The 23824-nt window shown below is 41.5% G+C and overlaps 1 protein-coding gene across 2 annotated transcripts in view; it reads right to left on the reverse strand.

Annotated features, from left to right (window-relative positions):
* Nucleotides 1–115: 115 nt before the first annotated feature.
* Nucleotides 116–23824, reverse strand: part of POLR1A (RNA polymerase I subunit A) — a 33621-nt gene continuing 9912 nt past the window's right edge. For both annotated transcript variants that reach the window (XM_054632958.2, XM_077177846.1), the window contains exons 11-34: nucleotides 23326–23448; nucleotides 21715–21942; nucleotides 19651–19905; nucleotides 19159–19350; nucleotides 18573–18716; nucleotides 17930–18113; nucleotides 16658–16740; nucleotides 16388–16546; nucleotides 15977–16075; nucleotides 14946–15098; nucleotides 14671–14753; nucleotides 13709–13874; nucleotides 12994–13215; nucleotides 11771–11985; nucleotides 10969–11136; nucleotides 10162–10297; nucleotides 9319–9476; nucleotides 8708–8822; nucleotides 7975–8091; nucleotides 6967–7248; nucleotides 5775–5975; nucleotides 4924–5041; nucleotides 3571–3735; nucleotides 116–1089 (exon numbers count right to left, since the gene is read on the reverse strand). In XM_054632958.2, the coding sequence (XP_054488933.2) occupies nucleotides 989–1089; nucleotides 3571–3735; nucleotides 4924–5041; nucleotides 5775–5975; nucleotides 6967–7248; nucleotides 7975–8091; nucleotides 8708–8822; nucleotides 9319–9476; nucleotides 10162–10297; nucleotides 10969–11136; nucleotides 11771–11985; nucleotides 12994–13215; nucleotides 13709–13874; nucleotides 14671–14753; nucleotides 14946–15098; nucleotides 15977–16075; nucleotides 16388–16546; nucleotides 16658–16740; nucleotides 17930–18113; nucleotides 18573–18716; nucleotides 19159–19350; nucleotides 19651–19905; nucleotides 21715–21942; nucleotides 23326–23448 (3867 nt within the window). In that variant the 3' untranslated portion in view covers nucleotides 116–988. The remainder of the gene's footprint in view (nucleotides 1090–3570; nucleotides 3736–4923; nucleotides 5042–5774; nucleotides 5976–6966; nucleotides 7249–7974; nucleotides 8092–8707; nucleotides 8823–9318; nucleotides 9477–10161; nucleotides 10298–10968; nucleotides 11137–11770; nucleotides 11986–12993; nucleotides 13216–13708; nucleotides 13875–14670; nucleotides 14754–14945; nucleotides 15099–15976; nucleotides 16076–16387; nucleotides 16547–16657; nucleotides 16741–17929; nucleotides 18114–18572; nucleotides 18717–19158; nucleotides 19351–19650; nucleotides 19906–21714; nucleotides 21943–23325; nucleotides 23449–23824) is intronic.

Raw genomic sequence — 23824 nt, forward strand, 5'->3', positions numbered from 1 at the left:
TGAGTCTGATTTCTGAGGAGTGGCAAACAGCCCTGAGTCACATGATTTTAACAGCCAGCAGAGTCAAAAGTGAACTCCCCTTGGTAAACAACCACATAATATGGCACTCAGAACATTTCTTTGCAATTTCTTTTATTAAATATCCTCTTTGATACAGAATATTTAAGCAAAAATAGTTTACAATCTCTGTTTTGGTAATTCTTACATGAGTCTTTTGCATAGGCACTCCTACAGCAGCTCATGTTGGCATTTAAGGAATAAATCTTTAGCAAAAATCAAATCTCTCACTGTGTGAGATCTATTCTACCCAAAGAATTTAAAAGAGCATTGGAAAAACTGTGAAAACCCTGAATTCTACTCTTCAGTTAAAAGAAGTTTAAGAACTGTGTCACAGACACATTCTTCTTAATAAAATGAAGCAGCAGAATAGGAAAATGCATCCTCTGAAGTTTATACAAGCTCATGTCAGTGCACCCAAGGGCAGCAAAAGGAGAGGAAATGCCTCGAGCACAATGCTCCAGTGCAGTGCTGAGGTTCAGCACAGCAGTGCCCAGCTCCACCTGCCAGCCTGGAATGTTATTTCCAGTACTGGAAATCTGTCATGCTAATGACCATGTGGCAACTGGCACTACCCACCCTGATGGGATTCTGCCCCACAGAAGTCAGACAGCATAAACAGATTCTGCTTTCACTTCTGCCTGCCAGAACAGCTGCACAGCCTGAGACCCAGACTGACTCCTGCACTTTATTCTTTTCTATGTAAACAAATAACCTAATTTTTTTTACATTGATGAACTGTAAATAAGTGTTTCTTTGGATCAAAATACTCATTAAATAGATAAGGCTCATTGGGTATCCAGATAAAGAAACCTGTTGGCACAGGAAAGGCATCTGGAGACACAGCACATGCCCCCACTGTGTACCTGTGGAGCACATGCAGCTCTCATGATGAACATTTCAACCTGATCCTTAAGTTTCCACCAGAACTCTATGTCAGGGGCTGCTTGAGGTCAAACAAGCCAGTCCCTCCTTTGACAACCTTTCCAACCACCAGGCAGGCCGAAGGGGATCGCAGCTCATCGTGGGCACCTGCAACAGAATTCAAACAAAATCCTATCAGGAGGTTCCCAAAGGATTCTCCAAGGTCAGTGCTGGAAAGAAATCGTTTTGGGTTATGTGCAAGAGGCCATCTGGTTCAGCACCCCCAGGTTCAGAAAGGTTCTGCCACCTGCTGTTCACACTGAATTGGGATTTCTGGGAGTTTAGAGGCCAGAACTCTTTCTAATCCTCCTACAACAACTACTATCTCAGCCCCATCTTTGGTGCAAGCAAATAATTAGGCCACACATTACTAAAACCTCCTGATTCCACATGGAAAGACAAAACAGTCTGAACTCTAAGAGAACACAGATTTGACCTTCCAGTGAACACATCCTGGTGACTAAAAAGATCGCTAAAAAATACATGTGAGGCAAAACCAGAAAGATTCCCTTGCCATTGCTGCCTTTTTTCCTTTGTTAGCATGAATCCCTTTGATGTGTATTTTAAATCCCTCTGGCTAGATATGAAGAGAACTTTTCACTGGAGAGACATTCCATGAATTCCTCTGATTTTGTGGTTACTCACTGTAGCGAAATAGTGTCGCAGAAATTTGGAAGCACTCCAGATGACATGTCTGGCTGGGATTGTTTTACTTCCACTGTTTTTGTAAGCATTCAGGCTGCTTTTCATTCATCCTAACTACAGCAAGCTGCAAGTTTATCATTAGCACAGTAGGAAATTGGAAATAAAATTGGTAAACTTCTGCTAAGTCTGGTTATCTTTCTTCCACTGAGCAAAATGTACTCAGCCTTGCATCATGCAGGGGGTGGGGGCAGGAGCACACACACAGCACTGTGTATGGCATGTGCTCACTGCTCTGATCTCAGCCACAGCTGGATAATTAAATAGCTGCTCCTAAATGTGTGTCAGCTGAAGAAAAAAAAAGCCCCTTTGTTAGATGGTTAAACAGGACAGTCGTGCTGCCCTGTTTGCTCATGTGATGTGAACAAAGACTCATTCTCTGAGCAAACAGCCCAGGGATCTCTCTGCTGATGCAGTTTGCTCCCTGCCCAAGGAGCCCTGCTGAGCAGCCTGTGCTCACCTCAGCTGTGCACGTCCTCACAAACCTTCTCCTTTCCTTCCTACTGCTCAGGGCTCCTTTCCTTCCTACTGCTTCCCACTGCTCAGGGCATCAGCCCCAGGCACCCTCTCAGTGTCTCTTGAACTGTACAATCAAGTTATCAGTTACATTAAAGCAAATTAGATCCAGGCTGCTGCAATCCCCATTATGACTGATTTCCAGCATGGTGAAATCATTAACTCCCTCTGCTTGTAATCAGTGCAGTTCCAGCCAAGCCACCCTGCCCTTCTGTCAGCATTCACTGAATGTCTTCATTCATAGTATTATCCATACATTACATTTCACTTGGCAAAAACTGCTCTGATTTAATGTCTAAGTCACTATGTGATACAACAAAAATCCAGAGGGTGAAACTGAGTGAGAAACATCCTCTTCTCTCTAATTTCACTCTGGATTTACACTTTTCCTTCACAATTTTCAGATTAATTAAGTCACTCATAACCAATGCTATTAATTAAAACCCAATCTTTCTTCCCAGAGAAGGTATAAAACAGCATTAGCAAAAAGGAATTCAGTGAGAGAAGTATTTCTGCTGTCAGTGCAAGGCAGTTTAGGACAGGAGCTGTCCCCATTTGGAACTGGAAGGACACAGCACAGCAGCATCTGCAAAGCAAACATCTGACTGGCAAGTGACAGAAACCAAGTCTGTTTGCAAAAGGGAGATGTAATTACTATCCAAAGGCTGAGATCACAAAAGCTGTCAAATGACAGACTTAAAGCATGAGGTTTTTTTGATAGAAGGCCTTAAATGTAGATGGCTAATGCTGCTCCAAACATCCTAAATGATCCACACAGCCCTGTGATCTCTACACCTTGCAGAGAGGCAACTGAGGCAGAAGGATACTCTTGGGAATCTCAAATGGCACCAGAAACCTACTATTAGACAAATGAGTCTGACTCTTTGTGTTTGAGAGGAAAAAGTGAAGATAAAATGCTAAATCAGAGTAACAGCCAGGTCTGTTCTCAAAATAAAATGCTGAATAGCAAGGCTGGAAAAGATATGGAAGTTATAATACAGGCACAAAAACAAAGTAGAGAAGACAATTTTAATAGTAGAGACAGAAAAAGGCAGATTTAGTGGTCTGTTATAAAGCTTAGCTATAACAAATCTTAACAACCTTAAGGTTTGTTGTAAAAATGCCCATCTAATTCTTAAAGAAAGGAGTCACAGACCCCACAGATTCCATGTGGGAGCTGGCTTTATTTAAGCTGACAGAATTTTACTAAAAACATCTGGAACATTTTCCTAGGCAAGGGCTTATTTTAAATATCTGCCTCTGGCATTTTTTCTAATGCCATTAAGCATCACTCAAAATATTGGAAAGTTATGACAGAAACCAAGCATATGTAAAATCCTGCAGCAAGAGATCTCAAACTAAACCATTTACCCATCATTGTTGCATCCTTCAAGAATTTGTAGCTGGTTTCAAACGTCATCTGCTGCAGAGGGGAGGAGTTGGACTGAATTCCAATGCGATTCAGTGGTTTGTAAATTCCTTCAAAACACATGTAATCTGCCACAAGTGAAAGGTGTCGAGGGTCTACTGCAATTCCTTAAAACACAAGGAAAACCAATCATCAGAGCATTCAAGGGCTGAATCTGTGGGGCTTTTTAAACAAATCAAGACTAAAATAAAGCCTTTGAATCCAAGCAGCTTGGAGAACATCTCTATTAACATTCTTCTGGCAGTGTGTCTCTGGTTTAACTGCTCCCCTCAAATCTCCAAGAGAGGCAGACCTCATTCTAATACAAAACAGTGTCTCTCCAAACTGAAATGCAAGGAATGGGAAATTGCAATGTCAAGAATGCTGTAAGGCAGCAGAGTTTCTCTGCATAAAATCAGCAAATGTCTGCTCCATCTTTGTTTGCACAGAAGGGGATCCCACATCCATCCATCCATCTGGGAGGGACAGAGCTCCTGCCTCTCACCTGGTGGCCTGGATTAGCTGGGCCCCAGAGTCAGAAAGTCTCTGATGTCCTCTGTGCATGACATCAGGCATTCACAGCAAACCCTGTTCAGGCTAAAAAAAATGCACTTATTCCTAAATAACACTTGTGGACTCAGTGTAATGGGGGTCATTACCAGCTCTGTCAACATTTACTGAGCAGTTCTTGAACAACTTGAAGGTCAGACCATTCTGGGCTGCCAGCTGGCAAATCTGTTTGCTATAACTGCTTGCTAAAATTCCCACTGTATTAATCTTCCCTATTTTCAATAGTTTATTTCACAGCAGGACTCCACTGCAGTGAGTGCCTATGAAGCCATGCAGCCTCCCCTGGCTGGGCTCTCTGAATCATCTGAGAGAAGAACATTCAGACAATGCAGTGCAGCTGTTTTAAGAAAGATATAAAACCTCAGGAGCCTGGGTTCCCATCATTAAAAAGGCAAAGTGAGGCAAGGTTGATCTTCTTCTCAGGGCCACAGCACAAGTCTAACAGTTGGCTTCCTCAGACATTAATAATTAATTGGTCTGAAACTTGCAGCTTGCAAAAGATATACCAGAATGGAAGAACTCTGTGAAGGGGGAATAAATTCAACCTCACCTATTTCCTACTGATTAAAAGAAACCTAATAATTAACTAGCAAGGTCTTCACAGAAGACTCTACAATAATTAAAACAATGAAAACCTACAACCTAAAATAAATGAAAAGATCATGCAAAACCATAACTGAAAGCGTGTGGCTGCATTTTCCTATCTTAATGTTATTAAAGATTATAAAAATACAAAGAAATCCTACCATATACAGCAAATACATCTTTTATTTCCTTTATAATCACCCTCAGGGCTGATTCAATTCCATAATTCTTAGCCATGGAATGGATATCATTGCAATAAAGTCTGTTCAGGTCCAAAATCTGAAAGCAGAAAAAACAGAGACACAAGTTAGGACAACAGTTACTCTGCATTTCTAAATAACTTAAGCTAAGATTTTTTTCTTCCATTCTTCATGAGCTTAAGCAGCACCAACAGTTACAGAACAACCAGGCAGCAGCCTAGTTGTCAAACACAGAGAAAAATTATTCTTAGGATTTGTGTTTAGCAGCATTAAATAGATGAATAGGAGCACTGGAGTCAAAATTCACCACAGGAGAAAATTAACTGAAATCACAAGAAGCAAGCTAACAAAATACACCAGAAAACAAGTTAAAGTCTTCCAAACAACACAATGCAATGCCCAGTGTGTCTCAGCCAGCCAGAACTATTAGCAAAAGAGAAGATGCAGATTAAAACAATCCTGTATTTGGAGAGCTATGGATTAGATGGGATAACAGAACTATTCATCTCCAAGCACTGCAATTCATTGAGATGAAGAACTCCCTCAAGTAACATTTAGAGAGACTGAGAGAGAAGAATGGTGTGAAATCATCTGTCATTAGGCCCTGGCTGCTGCACAAACACTGATTTGCAAGCTGCCCTTGAGAAAAGGCTCCACTGAATACATCTGGGGATAAAAAGGAGGAGGAAGACAGTTCAAGAGCTGAAAAGGCTCCACATCACCCCTGAGAAATTGAAATGACATCCATCATCCACCATCTCCCCCAGACACAAAGGAACATTGAACTCTGGGCTTAGAAATAGATTACACACATCAGAGTATTTGAAGAGCTCTGCCAGGTTTATCCCTTCTGTCTGGAGAACAGATTCCTTCTCTCCCTCCTTGCTGGTGCTTTCGTTGAGCAGGCAGCGCGTGATGCCCTTCACCTCGTGGATCACCGTGCTGCGCGCCAGCGATGCCAGCAGGGAGGACAGGTCAAAGTACACCTTGGTCAGTGGCAGTGCCAAGGAAACCTGATGGGCAAAAAAACAACACATGTAAGGAGGCTTGAACACCAGGCTCAATAACCAGCACACTTCTCTGTAGGCAAAAATCTGCTAAGTGGAATTACCCTCGTTGTGTGTTAAGGAACACAAATGTCTGACTGGAATTAGAGGTGAATGATGGCAATGTGAATTCCCCATCCCTGGATCACTCATCCACATTGCTTTTGAGGTCTCTGAACTTACTGAACTTACAAGGACAGCTTTTTTTTTTGTTTGTTTGCTTATCCCTTCTGTCAGGTATATGCTTGTTGAGGTTTTGGGGTTTTTTTTAAGATTGTTACATTTTTATTAACAGTTCAGCCATCACTTTTATTCATCAAGGGCTACACAACAGACTGTCACAAACATGTTTTATGAAAAACCCTTTCCTTAGGATTTTTTCTCCTGAGAAGCCAAGAGGCCTCAGGAACAAAATGTAAACAATGATTGTCTGCTGCTGTGGAATGCAACGGGTGCATCTGTGATTGGTCTCATGTGGTTGTTTCTAATTAATGGCCAATCACAGCCCAACTGTCCGGACTGTCTCGGTCAGTCACAAGCCTTTGTTATCATTCTTTTTCTATTCTTAGCCAGCCTTCTGATGAAATCCCTTCTTCTATTCTTTTAGTGTAGTTTTAATATAATATATATCATAAAATAATAAATCAAGCCTTCTGAAACATGGAGTCAACATTCTCATCTCTTCCCTCATCCTAAGGCCCCTGCAAACACCACCACAGCAGACCATCATATACTAAAAGATTAAAACACAATAAACCTGTGAAAAAACTGTTTTCAGAAAAAGTTCCATGAGGTGTTCTGAAAATGAGAAATTACTAAAAATGCCATCAAAAAATACATTTGTAGTGCTGCTTTCTGTATTCATAGGGGATTGCTGAGACAGAACAGCAGCACTGCACTGAAAAGAACCATTAGTTATGGGAGCTACATGCAATCACCCAGAGATGTTGCACCTTACCTCACACCAAAGCTCATTTTCAGTGTCAAAGGTGTAATCCTGTATGGATGGGTGGCTCTCCACAACAGCGCTCACTCGCACCTCTGCTGACTTAAGCAATTGATCTTTCCCTTTTTTTGTCTGAGACACAAAGGAAAGATGCTGAGAATCTTCACCCTCTGCTCTGTTCTGGTCCTCTTCAGCACCAGGAGTTCCTTCTTCTTTTTCAGATTCAGCCTCTTCATCTTCTGGATTCTCATTAATGTTTTCTTCCCCATTCTCTTCTTCACTCTCATAATCAACCTGCAAAGGAATAACACTGTGTTTATCTGAGCCAGAACCTGTACAGAGACACAGCACACCATGAACAGTCCAAGTATGGAATGTTCTTCACTGCTGAGCTGCAAGGATCTTGCCCTTACAGCACAAAGAAAATGCAATTTTGTTGTAAAGAAAATAATACAACAGATTCAGTTCAGTCTTTATTTCTTTATAATCTTACCATTATTTCTCAGCACAGTCCAGGATGCTACAGGATGTTGAGACTGTTGCAGATTTTAGTTTGCTCTCCCTGAGAAAGTCCAGTTTCTTCCCATAATCCAACTCTGATGATGGGATTCCCTCAGGATTTTCAGTTACCCCACCCTCTTGCTGAAATTACAGCACTCCATCTTTTAAGAGCTAATTATGAAGTACTGAACACAGAGAAACATGCAGGGAGACTATGTTTTAAGAACCACAGTAAAGTTTTAAAAACAATGAATGGCATGAAATTAGCAAAAGGTAAAGTTAAGGTTAACTTCAGCACAGCCTGACTGCCAGACACATCCACCCAAATGCCTGAAGAACAAAGCTTCAGAAAAGAGCCAAATGTGTCTCCAGCCCAAAGAAGGAGAGAATCCCTATTTCCCTTTCAAGTGGGGTTTGGTTTTTTTCAGCATTTTGTTTTAGTGGAAGTTTTCCTTCCCAAGTCAAACATAGAAGAAATAGGGAATTCAAGAGCAGTGCTGAGCACCTTTAAGTCATTACCTCTTCCTCCTGGTTCTTCCTCCGTTTTGTTTCTGTAGCATCACCATCCCCTTCATCAGCTTCTGCATCAACAATGTTCTCTTCTTCCTCTGCTGCAGCTTCCAGATTGTTCAGTGTCTAAAAATCCATGACAGACAGATGATCAGGCTGACTGCTGCTCAGTACCAACTGCATCAAAAGGCTTCAGCCAAACATCTGGAATTTAACAATCTCTTGTTCGGTGTTCTACCTTTACAGAAAAAATAATTTCTGTATGTCCACTACTATAAAGAAATGAACTCATACTCCTGATAACTTCAACATTGAACAAGATCAATGTCTACAAGATGGATAAGCTGTCACTCTGCTTTGACATTCCTTGATGGGAGAGGAGTGGCAGAAGGAACATGCAAAAATATTTCAACGAACAAAGAACCTTCCCTAAAGTTTTGACAACCACTGCTCCAATAGGACTGATCTGGGAGCAAGAAGAGTGGTATGTTTTTGTCCCAAAGAAGCTAAAATGAACAGGCATTTTCAGAGTACAGTCTTAAGCAAATCAGGAATTAATACACAAAAACTTCAATTTCCTTGTCAATTTTATGAGAATGCAGACAGTTTATGTACAAAGTATTTAAGTAACAATTTACTATTCAGACATTTGGTGTGCACTGAAACATGCTACACTTTCCCAGTTCTGGTTCTCAACAACATTGAAAAGAAGTGAGCTGTTTTCAAGTGATTTTTTTTGTACCTTGTCTTGGTCATCATCTAAATCCTTCCGAGTTGTCTTCCGAGTGCTGACTTCATTAAAAGATGCCATCTTTGTAGTCTTCCTTTTAATTGCTTCCAGAAGAACTTTAAAGAACCTGACAGAAGAAGCAACTCAGAATGTCAAAGCTCAGCAGTGCCACAGAAAATATGAAGTTGTCAAAAAATTTATTTATTTTGGTTAACAAGCCAGACAATTCATAACAGGACATTATTCCCTGCTGGATAAAAGTACTTCTAGGATAATGTAAATAATTTTTCTCAGCCCTTTCTCATTAATTTAGGAATCAAAAGGTTGGTATGAGCTCTTTTACTGTCACAGATGTAGCTGTGCATCCAAAACATAAAATTATACAGTCATCTGCATATAAAATCTGCACATCAAACTGACCTTCAGAAGAGATAGTTCATTACTGAACTTGAATAATAAAACTGTCAATTTTATTCAATACATAAAAGCAACCGTGTAGTTTTTTTCTGCACATCTACTGGAACTGTTCCTCTAAAAGCCACACCAGCTGTAATCAACCACATGCAAAGCCCATAAAAAGGCAAAAGAAAAGCAAATATTAAAGTATCTGAAAGCAAACTCACCTTGTTTCCATGAAGTGCAAGATCTGCCTGGGCTTCACACACTTCTCCTCTCGGTAATATTCATGGGGCAAGAAATGGAATCTGATTTTGTAGAGGCGATGCTTGTTCAGCTTGTGCTTCACATGCAGGGACTCCTCAATGTCCACTTTCTCCAAGACCTACAAAACATTCCCAGGTAGGGAATGTGTAACTCCTTTGATGAAGACATTTCATTTGTTTCCTGCAGTTCTGGTTTTCACAGGAAACCAGAATTACACAAGGCTAACTGGCAAACTTTTCTGGAGGCTCCTGGGCAAAAGGACTGTACCCTACTGCACTTTTTGTCTTCCCAACAATTAACTCAGACAATACTGGAAAAACCTCACCCCCCACCCAACTTCTTCACAAGAGATTACCCTTCTCAGGGAGCCTACAGGTTCATTTTAGAGCAGGACAGTATTCCAGCACACAACTAACCTGATTCTTGCTGCTTTTAACTCACAAGAGGTGGAAAAATAGAAGGGGGAGGGCATGGGGGAGAGCACAAGGAAGGAAGAACACAGAACACATCCTGGTGTAGTCAATCTCCACAGAGACATATGTTCTGCTTCTGTTGAGCACAGCTATTTGTGTGAGATTAGGAAGGGGTGGGGGACAGATAGAAAGGTATCTATTTGAGCTCTATGTCAAGCACAGCCAGATGAGCTTGTCTCAAAGACAAAACAGAATCCCTCCAATTCTACAGACAGAGGAAAAGGTGCCTGAGAAAAAGCCAAAGACTATGGCATAGCAAACTACTGATGAGCTCAAAGAGGAGAGTTTGTTTTGCTGACTCTCAAAGGATGCACTGAAAAGAAATCTCACCTCAGCCAAGCACACTCTTGTGAGGAGTTTCTTAAGCTGTTTCACCTTTTTGAGAGCTTTCTTGGTATTGAGCACAGGAACACTCATCATTGGTGTTTTAATGTTTGAGCTGGCCACCATCAGTATTTCCCTCAACCTTTAAACAAAGAATAATCATTCCAATTAAGCCATAAAAGCACTATGCAAATCAAGTAATTATCTAGGTTATTTCATTAGGCAGAATGCAGTAACTGGCAGTTCCACCAAAGCCATGTGCACCCAGAGCTGTGGTCACACTGCACTGCTCCTTTTCTCTGTTCTGATTCCCCCCAGGCACAGCAGCCCCACTGCCTCAACTGGATTATTCCCCCAGTTATGAGAAGAGATGATAATAAATTGTTCCAAGAACAGAAGGACTAAGGAGATCTGTTTCCTACAGATGCATGATGGATGCTTCCTTGTATGTTCTTCCCCTCCTGTGCTTCTCTGAAGCAACACAATCCCCTCCCACCTAAGACATCCCACACTCCCACATGAGGCCAGGTCAGGACCCACATTATTCCAAATAAACTGATGATTTGCAATTTGCTTTGATGATCTGTACATCAGATTAGAGTAAGGGGCCGTCACAGATCTTTAGTATCTGGAAAAAGAACCAAAATAACTGGAAAATTGTAAAACTAAAGTATTCTGAGCAGGCAAAATCTACAAGGGCACTGAAGGACTGTGCGCCCTCAATATTCACACATATAGCTGCTAGTGAACCTAGCACAATTATATACTTAAGTGCCTAAAATAAAGGACCCATTGAGGACACAGCTTTCTCACCTTGGAATACCCAGTGTGACATTCATTTCACCTCTGCCAGCAAAGTGAAAGGTGTTCAGAGTCATCTGTGTTGAAGGTTCCCCAATGCTCTGAGCAGCAAGAAGCCCCACAGCTTCTCCTGGGTCACAGAGAGAACGCTGCCACTTTAAATACAACAGATCCTTTAATCTGGAGACAGCAAATGAGAGGTTTAGCTGCACATACAAAATAAAAAACTCAGAAAAGAATGAATCATTGCTCAGTTCAATGAAGTCACATCTTTGAGACAATTTCTCCTGGTAGCTTACAGATAAATATGCTCCAGAAACTGTAAAATTGTCTATCCCCATCTGATCTGACAAACACAGCCCATTAACACAGAACTGGGGCCTTGGCCAAATTGTATTTTAGTTCTGTGCCAAATCCCAGAATGTCAAAAGAGAGTCCATTTACTCCCACTTGCACTTGCTAACAGCCTTGCTAACTCCAAGGTGCATCAAGAGCATACTTTGTTTTTCAAGATCACTATAAAGTATTATTTTATATGCATGGGGACAGCAATACATTGCTGTGGTTCCAGAGAGGCTTTGCTAAAGCCCTCAGCAGCATGGAAAATTGAGGTGTGGAAGGAACAGATAACCAGAGCCTCTCCATTGCACACTAAGCACGTTTAAGAACAATTTTGAAACCCCACTGCTTAGCTTCACAATGGCCACAACAGAAACAAGGCTTGGTAAAGACTGTTTTCAGTTTTAGCAAACTTGCTCCAAAAAGGTATTTTGGGTTTAGGCTCAGTGCAAAGAAGACACTCAGAGGTTTTTACCTATCAGAAGAAAGTGCTGTGTGCATGTAACTCCGTCTGTTCTCAGATTCCCATTTATTGATGTAGCCTTCAACTCCCTTTTCAAATGTTTCTGAAACTGATGCAAAGTAAGTATCTGGACGCCAAACGCCGAGGCTTGGGTCAGGACACTTATTTGTCTTCTTCAGGTACTTCCTTTGTTTCTTCTCATCAAGCTCATACCACATCTTCAACAACTGAAAATGAGAGGAGGTTTTTAAGCTGGCTGGTTTCTCCACAGTAAGACCACAAGCAATCAAGCAGCAGTGAAGGAGGAAAGGATAACCTGTGCAGAGTGTAAGGGTGTACACACACAAAAAACAGCTCAGCTGCAAATATGGTGTTCTCCTTTTTCTCATATTTAACACTTTTGAAGTCAATTTATTTCAAGATTCTTTACATGCCTAAAAATACCCAGCTTATTTAACTACTCCATAGTAACTACTCCAGAAAGCAGTGAAATAAGGCCTTAAAGAATGATTTTAACTGGGAGTGAAATCCAAAATTAGGAGTTACTATCAAAAAGTGTCAAGAGCAACACAAATTCAGCATAGCTCAGTCAATAAACCTCTGATTAGGAAACACAGTTTTTGCAGTCAAACTCACACAGTTATCTCTCAACACCTTCAACCTGGAGTTTCATGCTAACTGCCCAAGTACCAGCAGGATAAATTAATTCCTTGTGACAGCAAGGCTGTGAAGCAGGACCTGTCTGAATTCTGTGTCCACACACCATCTTCATTAGAAGCCATGCCACAGAGACCAGTGCTGTGATGGACAAGAGGCTTAAGCAGGAGTATTTTTTTTGGAAAAACTAGGCAGGGCTGGCTCAGCTCTCTGATCTTTGGTATTCAAACAGGCTCTCATCCAGCTAGCAGACAGCTGTCCATACAAGAGAGATTTACTTTGTGTACATGAAAAAACCAAATAACCCACCAATAAACAGAAACAACTCCTCCAAACCATTCACAAACATGACCTAACAACACATTTATCTCATTTTTTAGTCCCTTCCCTAGCACTAGGGCCCTCAGACTTGAATAAATCTCAGCTATCACCCACATAGTTGACAAGATTCCTTTAAAAGGCAACTTGTTTAGTTAGACTGTGAAACACTTTGGAATTCACAGAGCAATTAAACAAAAGATACTGAATTCTGTAACTTCTTTTGAAGGGTTTGGTCAGTTCAACTGCCTCTGTGTTACCTGTAAAGTAGCAGGATCTCTTCCATTCTTTATTTCACCTCCTGGAAGCTGTGCTTTCAAACTTGCCAATTTCTTTTGGGAAAACAACAGAAATCCTCCTTCTCTTTGCACAGAGTTCTGGTGTCTGGCTCGCCACTTTTTGATGGCTTTGAACTGCTGGTTAGCTTGGTGAGACTCCATCCTTGCTAAAGCTTCATCCAGATGGTTTGTCTTCTGGATTACCTGGAAGAAAGTAATTTCTATGATTATTCTTTTCTCTATCCCCACTGTACCAGAAAAGGCAAAGCAAACTGAGAAGGTCATTTGCTGTCATTGCTGTAAAGCAATTTTCAAATTTGGTTTTCAACCCAACTGAGACAAAACCTTTACAACTTTATGTTATTATTACTACTCTATAATAAGGAGTGGTGATACTGGTAAAAGTTAATCAAGCTTGACAGACTGAAAAGTGAAGTCATCTTTGTTTAATTCAAGTGCAGAGTTAGAACAGACAGTGCTTGGTGCTCTGATGAAATTGAGATGCTTAAATCATGCTGCAGACTTCAGACTGCTTCCATATTTTGAATACAATGGCAAATAAAACTGTACATTAGTCTGAAAGTAACTGAGACAAACAAGTGTTGCCACTGGATCCCTGACAGATGTGCCAGATGTGAACCATGTGTTTCAGCCTCCCCTTCACCCCTCATAAATACTTAAGAGTAGGGTGTTCTACCTCATAGTTTTCTGCAATGAAAGGAAACTGCTCAGGTTGTAAGAACTGAGTTTTAGGGATATCAAGTCCATCTTCTCCATACAGAAACTGCACCACGCTGCCATCACTGTCTCGTACAGTCAGGTCATACTGAACCACCAGTCCTTCCAAATGTTTTATGATACACCTATTCCAGAGGGGGAAAAATGGGAAAAAACACAAGAGAAGAAAAATGCTGTTAAGAGGCTACAAAGCAACAAGAATGATACAACTCTAACACAAAACCCACTGTTTTCATCAACATCTTAAGTGTACTTAAGGGCTGGTCAGGAATTCTGGAAGCCAAAATCTTACAGACACAACACTCATGTGAAATGCTTAATTTGTAAAGCTTTCAGCATGCTGCTCCCTCCAGCTTCCTTGGACTGACCTGACTTAAAATGAAACAGTAAATTGCTCTTCATTTCTGCTGTCATGCTTTAACAGTTTTCTGAAAGAAAGGGGCACCCCTCCTTTAGAACTCCTCACTACCCTCTGACACAATTAAAAAATTCCATTTTCTTCTATAGATGCTGGAGGTGTTGCTTGACTAAAGACAAGAGCCTCTCAATCTGGCCAAGAAAAACTAGAGCTGCCTGGAACTTGTACACCTATCTATATTTGTACCAAAAAAATGATTTCTGCAAAAGGAGAAGCTGCTGCTGTTATGTGCCAGAGGTGAATTTGAAATGATAATGTTCTAGTTGATCTAGAAAATTGTACTTACAACAAACAGCATTCAGCATTGTGTTAGTTGATCTCTAGAAAATTGTACTTACAACAAACAGCATTCAGACTATTTTGTAAAAATCAAATACAGTGAAGTTAATCTAAGCAATGCAGGCACTTAGAGTCTACAGAACTTTCTCAGAAAAAAAGAGAAAAAATCAACCAACCAACAAAAGGAGCTTTTAAAGGCTCCAGTTGTAAAGCAGGCCCCTTACCTTTGCAGGTACCCAGAACGGCTGGTTTTGACAGCTGTATCCACAAGACCTTCCCTGCCAGCCATGCAGTGAAAGAAGAACTCCTAAACACAAGCACAATACCATCAGCATTCTGCTAAGAAGTGCATCAACACTGGCAATTTATGTTCTTCCTCAAAAGCTTCATATGAAACCAGGATGAACAAAGTCCATTTATCTATAATTGCAGATACCCTTTATTAAAATACCAAGACTTAAATAAACTTCAGTATCAACACAAGCAGTGTTAAACTTACAGAAGGTTTGATCCCAGTGAGAAATCTGCCAGTCACAAATCCTCCTGAGCTAGGGGAAAAGTCATAAGGCTGGAAACATGGCAGTGATTTGCCAGATGCCATCAGTGGGGGTCTTCGGCCTTCCAGCTCAATCTGGCCCAGCAAACAAGAAATCTAAATGTGGGCAGGAAAAAAGGAAACATCACTTTTCCATCCAGCTTTTTGTTCACATGAGCTTAGTGATTTTTCTTGAAAAATACAGTAAAAAAAGGTCAAATGTTCAGTAAATGCTCTGTAGCTCCATGTGGAGCTGTTCATGAAATGTTCCAGATACTGAGGGGCAGAAAAGGCATGGAGATCTCACCTGGTTTTTTAAAATTATTCCAGTACCCTGACTCACCCTCAACATTACCTCAGTATCTCATTCTGTATACTTATTTTAACACAGAAATGTGAAACTAAAAATACTGTAGATATTTTTTAGGTCCCTACATTACTTTCACCACCTCTCAGCATTGTACTAAAAACAGAACAGAAACCTCAACCCAAAATGCTCTCTCTTTTGAGCTGTGGTCATTCTCTCCATTTTAGATGGCATTTTTATAGTGTCTCTAGCTTGGTGTCTGTGTTGCAAATGTAAAATGAAAATGTATCTTTCCACTTCTACCAAAACCAAAGATTATGTAGTTGCTATTCAGAAGTTGAAGAAGGAGAGGGTCAGTCTCCAACAGAGGCCAGGAGAAGTTATTTCTCCTACACTAGGTTTGTTTGTATAAACTGCAGCATTCCTTCTCAAAAGCAGTTCTGCTATTTCAATAAACCCTCATGCACTGAGGAGTGATTCAAAAATAGGTTATAATAAACACTGACTCTCTTCCATCACCCACTGAGGTCTTTATTACATTCTTCTAGCATTTTTCCATGCCAAAGTCCAGAATGAAAACCTTGCTCTGGTATCAGATATCCCCACAAGAGCTTCCCAACAGATTATATTCTAGGACACACCACAGCAGCACACAGAGCTGCTAAGCATTTTCTGGTTATTGCATTACCTGCATTGTGTTTACAGTGGATCCTTTGGCTCCTGACTGTACCATCAACTGCAAATTGTTCTCTGGAAAGCTCCTGTGGAGACCAAGGGGCATGCAAACCTACAGAATTGTGGGGGAGTGAAGGGAACAAAACCAAACATTATTCATAAAACACTAAACCCAAGAAATTCCTGTGGAAGGCTTTAACAAAGTGAAACAATGAGTAATCACAAACATTCCTATTTATAATTTCAATGTGTCTTCTCACTCAGGGAGGACAAGGCTGAGGAGGAGAGGCAGCATCTGGAGCCCCAGGCTGGGGTCAGATGGAAAGCTTCAGCCTGCAGAAGAGTCAGGCTCTGCCCATCCACATTAATTAACTTAATAAGAAAGTGAAACAAGATTAGTATGCACAGATTACTCAATGCCAACCTTGTTGACTTCATTGTTGTAATTGTTCACTTCCTCCTTAAATTTCATATCAACCATGTTAAAATCCCTCTGGTCTTTGGAGAGATGGGCATCCTGCCACTTCCCTTGGACCTCCTCACATGATGCTGTTTCTGGCAAATTAAGAGCAGCTCTAACAGCCTGAAAGTAAAATATAGGAATTTTTAGGTGTTAAGCAGGCATGATTGAATAAGGCAGTATTTCAAAAATTTTGCATTAGGGAGAAAAAATAAATCTGCAAAACAGACTTACTTCAATACCACTCTGCCTTGACCTTTCAATGATTTTTTTTCTTTTGTGGTCTGCATCACGTTTAACCAAAATATCTTCAATCCCTGTTAAAGAAGAGAGACAGAACTGAAAAAAAATCAAGGAAGGAACCACATTTGGTGTCAGGGATTTTGAGTGAAGAGCTGGGAAAGAAAGTCTATAACTGAAGTTATAATGATGGTTAGACTAAGGGCCTGCAGTTTGACAAGAAGAAAAAAGTTTGAGTCATTTCTGGATAGAGAAGCTGTAAGCCATAGAAGAAAGAAAAAGAGCAACATCAACTAAGCAGTAAGAGTGCAAAATCAACTCCCTAATTTAAGGAGTCTTAACCTCAACAGTCTCTAAAAAATCTTTGTTGGTGCATTTGCACAAACTAATGCTTTATGGACCAGCCACATCAAACTGCTTTTTTCCTTCCATCCACATCAAACTTCCTATTAGTTGAACTTTTCACAATCTGGCATTTCTTAGCTTTTTTTAAAAAAAGATAAATTAAAAATACAGATCCTTGAGATGACAGGACCAGGGAACAGATTCAACACTGGAACCTGAACTCCTGTGAGCTGTTTGTGAGGAGTCCTGCCACAGACACTAAACTGGTCACTAAAATGTTTGTGTCCAAACATCAAATCCCAAACTCCTGCTCCAGTCTCACTTTTCTTCTGATGTTTTAACTGACCAGTGGTCCCAGGCTAGTTATCTTTTCCTATCTAGCCTTTTTGCACCCAGGCTCTCAGGAGTCCTGTAATCAGTCACCTTCCTCACTCCAAAAGATACCCCTGTGTTGGTCCCTCACTACTGCTGACTGTGTCTCCATAACTCTTATATAAGTTTGAAAACCTGTAATAAAAGCTTTTCAAACTCATTGACTAAAAGTTTTACAGTAAAATGTGATGTGCAAGGCTTGATCACCAAGCCCTTGAAGTTCTTTCATCTTGTTCTGTCAGCTGTTCTGCTTTCTAAGCAATAATTACTTTTCAGAGAAGCAAAACATGAGGTTTTGATCTAAACAAAATTTCCACACAGGACATATTAACTGTGTACACTTTGGCTAGGCAGGACAGAAAAGAGAAATGGTTGGATTATACCTTCTTTTTATACTTAGAAGGCCATCTAGATCAAAAACAAAATACAAGAGCAAAAAAAGGCTGGCAGGCAGCTTTCCCACTCAAGGGCAGTCTTGCAGAATTCCACTCACAGAATTAGCATGTATTATGCCCAGTTTAGACCTCAGGAGGTGCTGCAGGCACTCACCCATGGTGAAGCCCCTGTAGAGCTGCAGGTAAGCAGTGAAGAGGCGCCCCAGGCACGTCAGCACCTTGCCACTGGTTTCACCCCCATAGATCTCATAGCAGCAGTGCACCAGCCCATAGGCAGAGCTGCCAAAGTGAGCTTTGTCCAGGACTCCACACAGTAACTCCCCATCTCTGATAATAACCTGAAAAACAAAACACAGTTTTCAATCAGGAAAACAGAAATTTTAATGGTAGTATGACCTCAACAGGTTTTCCATGCAATCTATGTGAAAATTGGTTTAAATTGGTTTTTGTAAGTTTAAAAAGCTTACATGTTGGTGAATGGGTAAATGTGGTCAGATTATCTGTACTTTCAGAATTTGTAGCAGAAATGAAACTTCTAACACCACCTGTATTTTTCCACCTATAAAGTCTGACAATGAAGACACATGGTCTAACAAAACCAGGTGGAATCTACCTAAGTCAGGACCACAGAGCATTTTTCCTGACTCCCTGGCCTATCCTTCAATCAGCCACTTCTGGCAGCAGCTGTTGCCAAATATCTGCTTCTAACTTTGCCATCTGCTCCCTTCCCATTCCTTTACTGTACACACAGTTTTAATAGAACACAGCCCAGCCCAACCCCCAGGGTTGTTGCATACCTGAGATTCACACATTGAATCAAGATTCACACATCCTTTTGCAGGTCCCTTTACCCAGGCTCTCCCACCAATTTTTGCTTTCCCAGTCAAATTCAGTGGAGCATGGTTGTCTGGAATGATGTTTATTAACAATGTGGAAACAACCTATAAAGAAGCAGGATGAGGGGCAGGAGTTATTTTTTTTTTTGTATAATCACTTCTCAACATTAAAAAATCTGGCATGAATGAGAAAAGCAACATCCTGCATGTATTCTTTCCACTGACAGCAAAGTTTTGAAAGCTTGGAAGCCTCACAAGGCAGGAATATCCTCCTGCTACTCTACCCTCTGAAGGAAGAGTGAGCTGAGATGTGTAATTATTCAGAAATATAAAACAGCAAAGATTTTTCCAATACTTAGATATATTAAAATTATTAAAAAAAAAAAAAGCTGTCTGTTGGGTTTTACAGCTCAGAAACACACCCCAAAACCTACATGGTGTTAATGGGATCTGGCCTTCAAACACCCTTGGCAGCACTGGTTTATTATTAGCATTCTGCTTACTTTAAAACCACCAGCATTCTTTAACCCAGTAAATGATAAACTACCTGCTTTCCTGTCCATAATCGTTGTGGCTTCATAATGGCTGGAGGAAAGGTTTTAATTCTCCCTTTTTTGTCTGTGAGCCCTCGGTACACCAGCTCCATGTACTGCTCTCTGGTGAAAAAGCAGCCCCGCAGCGTCATGCTGACTCCAGAAACCATGTGGTCCTGGATCAAGCCAGGAAGTGGCTTCCCATCCTAAGAGGGAACAAGAAAAAGGTGGTGGTGGTGGGGTTAATAAGTTGTGTGCCTGCAGCTCCCAGAATTATTGCCCCTGGATAAAACACTTAAGTAATTTGTAAAGAACTCATTACAGCATAACTCTCTACTGAATCTCTTCTGAAAGGAACAAGATTGGATGGGCTGGGCCTTCTTTAGAGGAACAGAACCACACGTGGAGAAAGAACACAGAAATAAAAAACAATCCCATTTATCATCAGACTAAACAAACAAAAGCAATTCCATCTAGAAATAAACTTATCTGGCAGCTGTACTTGCCTTTGGCACCAGGTACTGTTTATCAGTGATGGCCAAGGTGTAGGCCTCTGCCCTGCCCAGCTCACTCTGTGGGAAGTGGGCATTCATTTCATCGCCGTCGAAGTCAGCGTTGTAAGCCTTGCAGTTGGCGTAGTGCAGCCTGAGCACCTTCTCGGCGGGCAGGATGCGGGCGCGGTGCGCCTGGATGGACGGTCTGTGCAGCGTGGGCTGCCGGTTCAGCAGCAGCACGTCGCCGTTCCTGATGTGCCGACACACCTGCCACAGACATTGGGGTGCTGCCAATGCCAATCAGCGCCTCAGAAGGGACTGACTGAGCTTTAAACACACACACAGATCACAGAATCACAGAATCACGAGCTTGGAAGAGAGCTCTAATGTTGCAGTGCGGTTTCCTGTTTGACCCGTCCCAGCCCCCTCAGGTGCGCCAACTTTTCACCCTCCTTTTGCCCTCCTGCCTAAGAGCTGTCCATCAATCTTAACATTCCAGCAAGGCATTGAATGGTTGGCAGAATTTCAAAAGATGCCCCCAGGTCTGGGCTCACTGGCCTGTATATCCCCTGGGCCTTCCCCTCCTCACACCTGGCTGGCCCTCACCTGTCCCTCCCCTCCCCCTGTCCCCAGGGCTTAAAAGGACATGAGACCATGCAGTTAGTGTGTCTGTCTGTCTGAGAGCTGTTACCACATTCAGAAGTCTACCACGCTGAAATAAAACTCTGGATTTAAGCTCTACGGCAGAACCCACTTCTTTTCTCTTCACCGTCGTCTGAACCTTTTCCACCAAAGGTAAACTGAGTTCCTATTTTGCCTGGATTTGTTCTGAGTGCCCAGCCAGCCAAAGGTATCCCTGAGTGAAAACACCACAGCTGCAGCCTTTGGTCCAGCACCAAGGCCAGACAAAGCCAGGCAGGACACGCCCGGAAACATTCGGGGTCTAATATTTAATACTCTAAGATCGAGTCCAACCTATGCCCTCACACCTCAACCAGACTATAGCACCAAGTGCCATGTCCAGTCTTTTTTAAACACATCCAGAGATGGGGATTCTACCACCTACCCTGGGAAGAGCATTCCAGTACTTTATTATTATTTTGGTAAATTTTTTTTTTCCTAATATCCAACCTATACCTTCCCTGACGTAGCTTGGGATCATGTCCTCCAAAACATCTTCTTTCTGGTATTCATGCTTTGTGTAAAACTCAGAGAGAATCAAGACTGTTTGCCCCTGAATGCCCCCTGCTCTCCACCAAACAACCACTCCCCATTAACTCCCCCAAACCACAGTGATCAAATCAATCAGCTCTTCATCCAAAGCCCACTGGGCTGAATTGATACCTCCCACAAAATACCTAGCCCTGGACACCCTAGACTAAGGTAGTAATAGCTGGACTGCTATTAACAGCTTTCAGTAAGTGAAGCAGAGGCCAAGAATCTCTTAATTTCAGCTCTGAGTACAACACAGTATATCCTTATATAGAACAGAGTCTCTCAGAACAGTCTCATTTTAATTTTTCTTTTAGTAACATCCAAATATCCACTTAAGTGATTATGAACAAGAGCATTGTAAATTGTCTGTACAATCTAAATGCTGTTATGTTTAACTCTGTGACAGGTTCTGAAAGAACTGACATCACAGAAATACTCAGAATTAAATTTTAAATCTCTGCTAAGCCTTTATGAGAGACAAGGTAATACATAACAATGTGAAAACACTAATAAACACCAAAACTTTTGCCCTAGTAGCTAAACAGTGCTTTTCTAACTCTTGTAAGGGATGGAGATACAGTTAAGAAGTTTCAAAGGTTGATTAAAGTGTAGCACAGAGGAGAAACAACTGACATAGAATCATTAGGTTGGAAAAGACCTCTTAGATCATGGAGCCCAACTTAGCCAGCAATGCCAAGGCCACCACTGAGAATGATCTCCATCTTGGCACAATGAATGCCACACACTGCGCATTAGAAGAAAGTAAAAGAAGGAAAAACGGGGTTTAGAATTTGAAAAAGTACCCTGTTTTTATTCCTACCCCCTGAACCAGAGATGGAGGAGGGCTCTGCCCATACTCACAATCTTCAGGCCTGTCTGGGGTGCCCCTGAGGAGGGGGTGAGGAGCTGCTTGGCGATGGCCTCGCGCTGGGTCAGGCTGGTGGCGCTCAGCACCGTGCGAGACCCGTCCTCGTTGATGACCATGGAGGCCCCGGGGTGCACCTTGGGGCCATTGATGACAGCCTGCCTCAGCTCTTTGACATTCCAGGGAGTGACTGGCTGAGGGTAGGTCAGTTTGGTGGCAAATACCTAGACAGGAAGGAAAAGAGGAGAGAAGTAACATGTTGTTCAATTTTGGCTTAAGATCTAAAAAACACTGATAAAACAGCATCAAAAAATAAGTAGTAAATGTAAGAATAAAGTACTTAGTAAATTAAAGAATAAAGTACTAATAAAGCTCTTGAATGCATTTCCTCCTCAGTCTACTCTAGTGCGAAATAAACACAATTCTGTTTTAAAATCCTCTACCATACAAATAGAAACAACGTCCCTTTTACAATTTTCTACTTTGGTATGAAACTCAATTAGCAATTAAAAAAAGCAATCATGGATTTAGATTCTGCAAATAAGCCAACAAATACAGAGAAAAAGCACATTATCATCAAGTTCACTATTTTCTGCAAAGACGAGATAACAAAAAACTCAAATTCAGGCTTGGTGTCATCTCGGTGTAGCTAAAAATCCTTAAGGATTGTTGAAGTTGGTGACATTACCACAGCCTTCTCTTAAGGCTGCAATGTGGAAACCCAGAGCACCAGGAATATTTCTCTGTCTGCTCTGGGGTGCCCTGACCCCCAGGGCAGCACTGACTCTGACCCTCATCCATGGAGAAAGTTTCCCAGGCTTCAAGATAGACTAGAATCCACAGAAGTGGATTCTACTTCTGTGAAGTAAGAGTAATGTAGTGTAGGTGTATCACTTGGGGAGAAACTGAAGTTTTGGGATTTTTAGTATGCTGTGGATAGAAGCAAGATGGAGGGCACAGGGTGTCATCCTGGGTTTCTTCTTCATGCTTCTTCCTTCTTCCTGGGTTTGGGTGGCATTTTGTAATTGGGCAGAAGAGTCTGCATTGTGGGCTCTGTGGGATCAGTTATTGGGTTAAAAGGGAAAATAATCCAGGTGTCAGCTCTTAATTGGATAGTTTAGTCTTAAAAGACCCTGTAACAAAAGATTGTTGGTCATTTTGTGCCTTGCTAATGAAAAGCTGCAGAACTCACAGTAGAGAGACTGTTTTACTGATAAGAAATAATAAACACCTGAATCTGAACATCAAACTACCATCTCCAGTGCCTTCAATCCAGACCCAGAGAAACCAACAACTGGTACCCTGGCACTGCAATACCTCAAAAATATCTTATACAAAGACCATAGGAGGAACAGGATCTACTTTTGAACAGACTTACTTCAATTCCTAATCCCACAAAGCAAGTACAGCTTTTTCTTTTTTTTTTTAAACTCCTCTTTCTCAGATATGGTGTTCTCATTTTGTAACAGTAAAAATCTCCTGCTCTCCAGTGCTCCCTCCTTGTTAACACTGGGCAGGAAACAGCTCAGACGAGTCAGAAACCCTCTAGATTTTAAACTGCTGCCAAATTGCCAGCAGTGAGGACTCAGTGCTTTGTTGATGCTCACCATGGGGATGCCAATCTCGTTGGTCCCGATGTACATGTCGGGACAAATGACGGAGCGAGCAGCGAAATCCACGCGCTTCCCCATCATGTGCTTGCGGAACAGCCCTTCCTTCTTCTCCAACAGCTTGGGAAACAGAAGGGGACAATTAGAACCTGCAAGCATGTGTCACCCTGTTCTTTTAAGTTCTTCTAAGCCTTCTCGTGTTTATATTTTTGCAATGGAGTTTTTCACGCACTTTTCACGTAAATAATGATTGTTTTGCATTCCTTTCTGGAGGAGGAGAGAATTGATGGACTGTTGGTTTGACCAGTGTGGTTGGAGAGGTGGCAATTTCATCCTCCAATCCATGGTCACTTTTGAAAGTCTATCAATATTGGAGTTTGGAAATAAACTGCCCTCTTTTTACCTTGGACATCTCTGCTTGTGTGTGTTGTTCATTTTGTGTCCTATTGCGACAAGTATGGAAAACCATATGGATTCTTTCAATGGTGAGTGGCAT

The sequence above is a fragment of the Agelaius phoeniceus genome, chromosome 4, assembly GCF_051311805.1.
Source record: "Agelaius phoeniceus isolate bAgePho1 chromosome 4, bAgePho1.hap1, whole genome shotgun sequence".
In the NCBI taxonomy this organism is placed as follows: Eukaryota; Metazoa; Chordata; class Aves; order Passeriformes; family Icteridae; genus Agelaius; species Agelaius phoeniceus.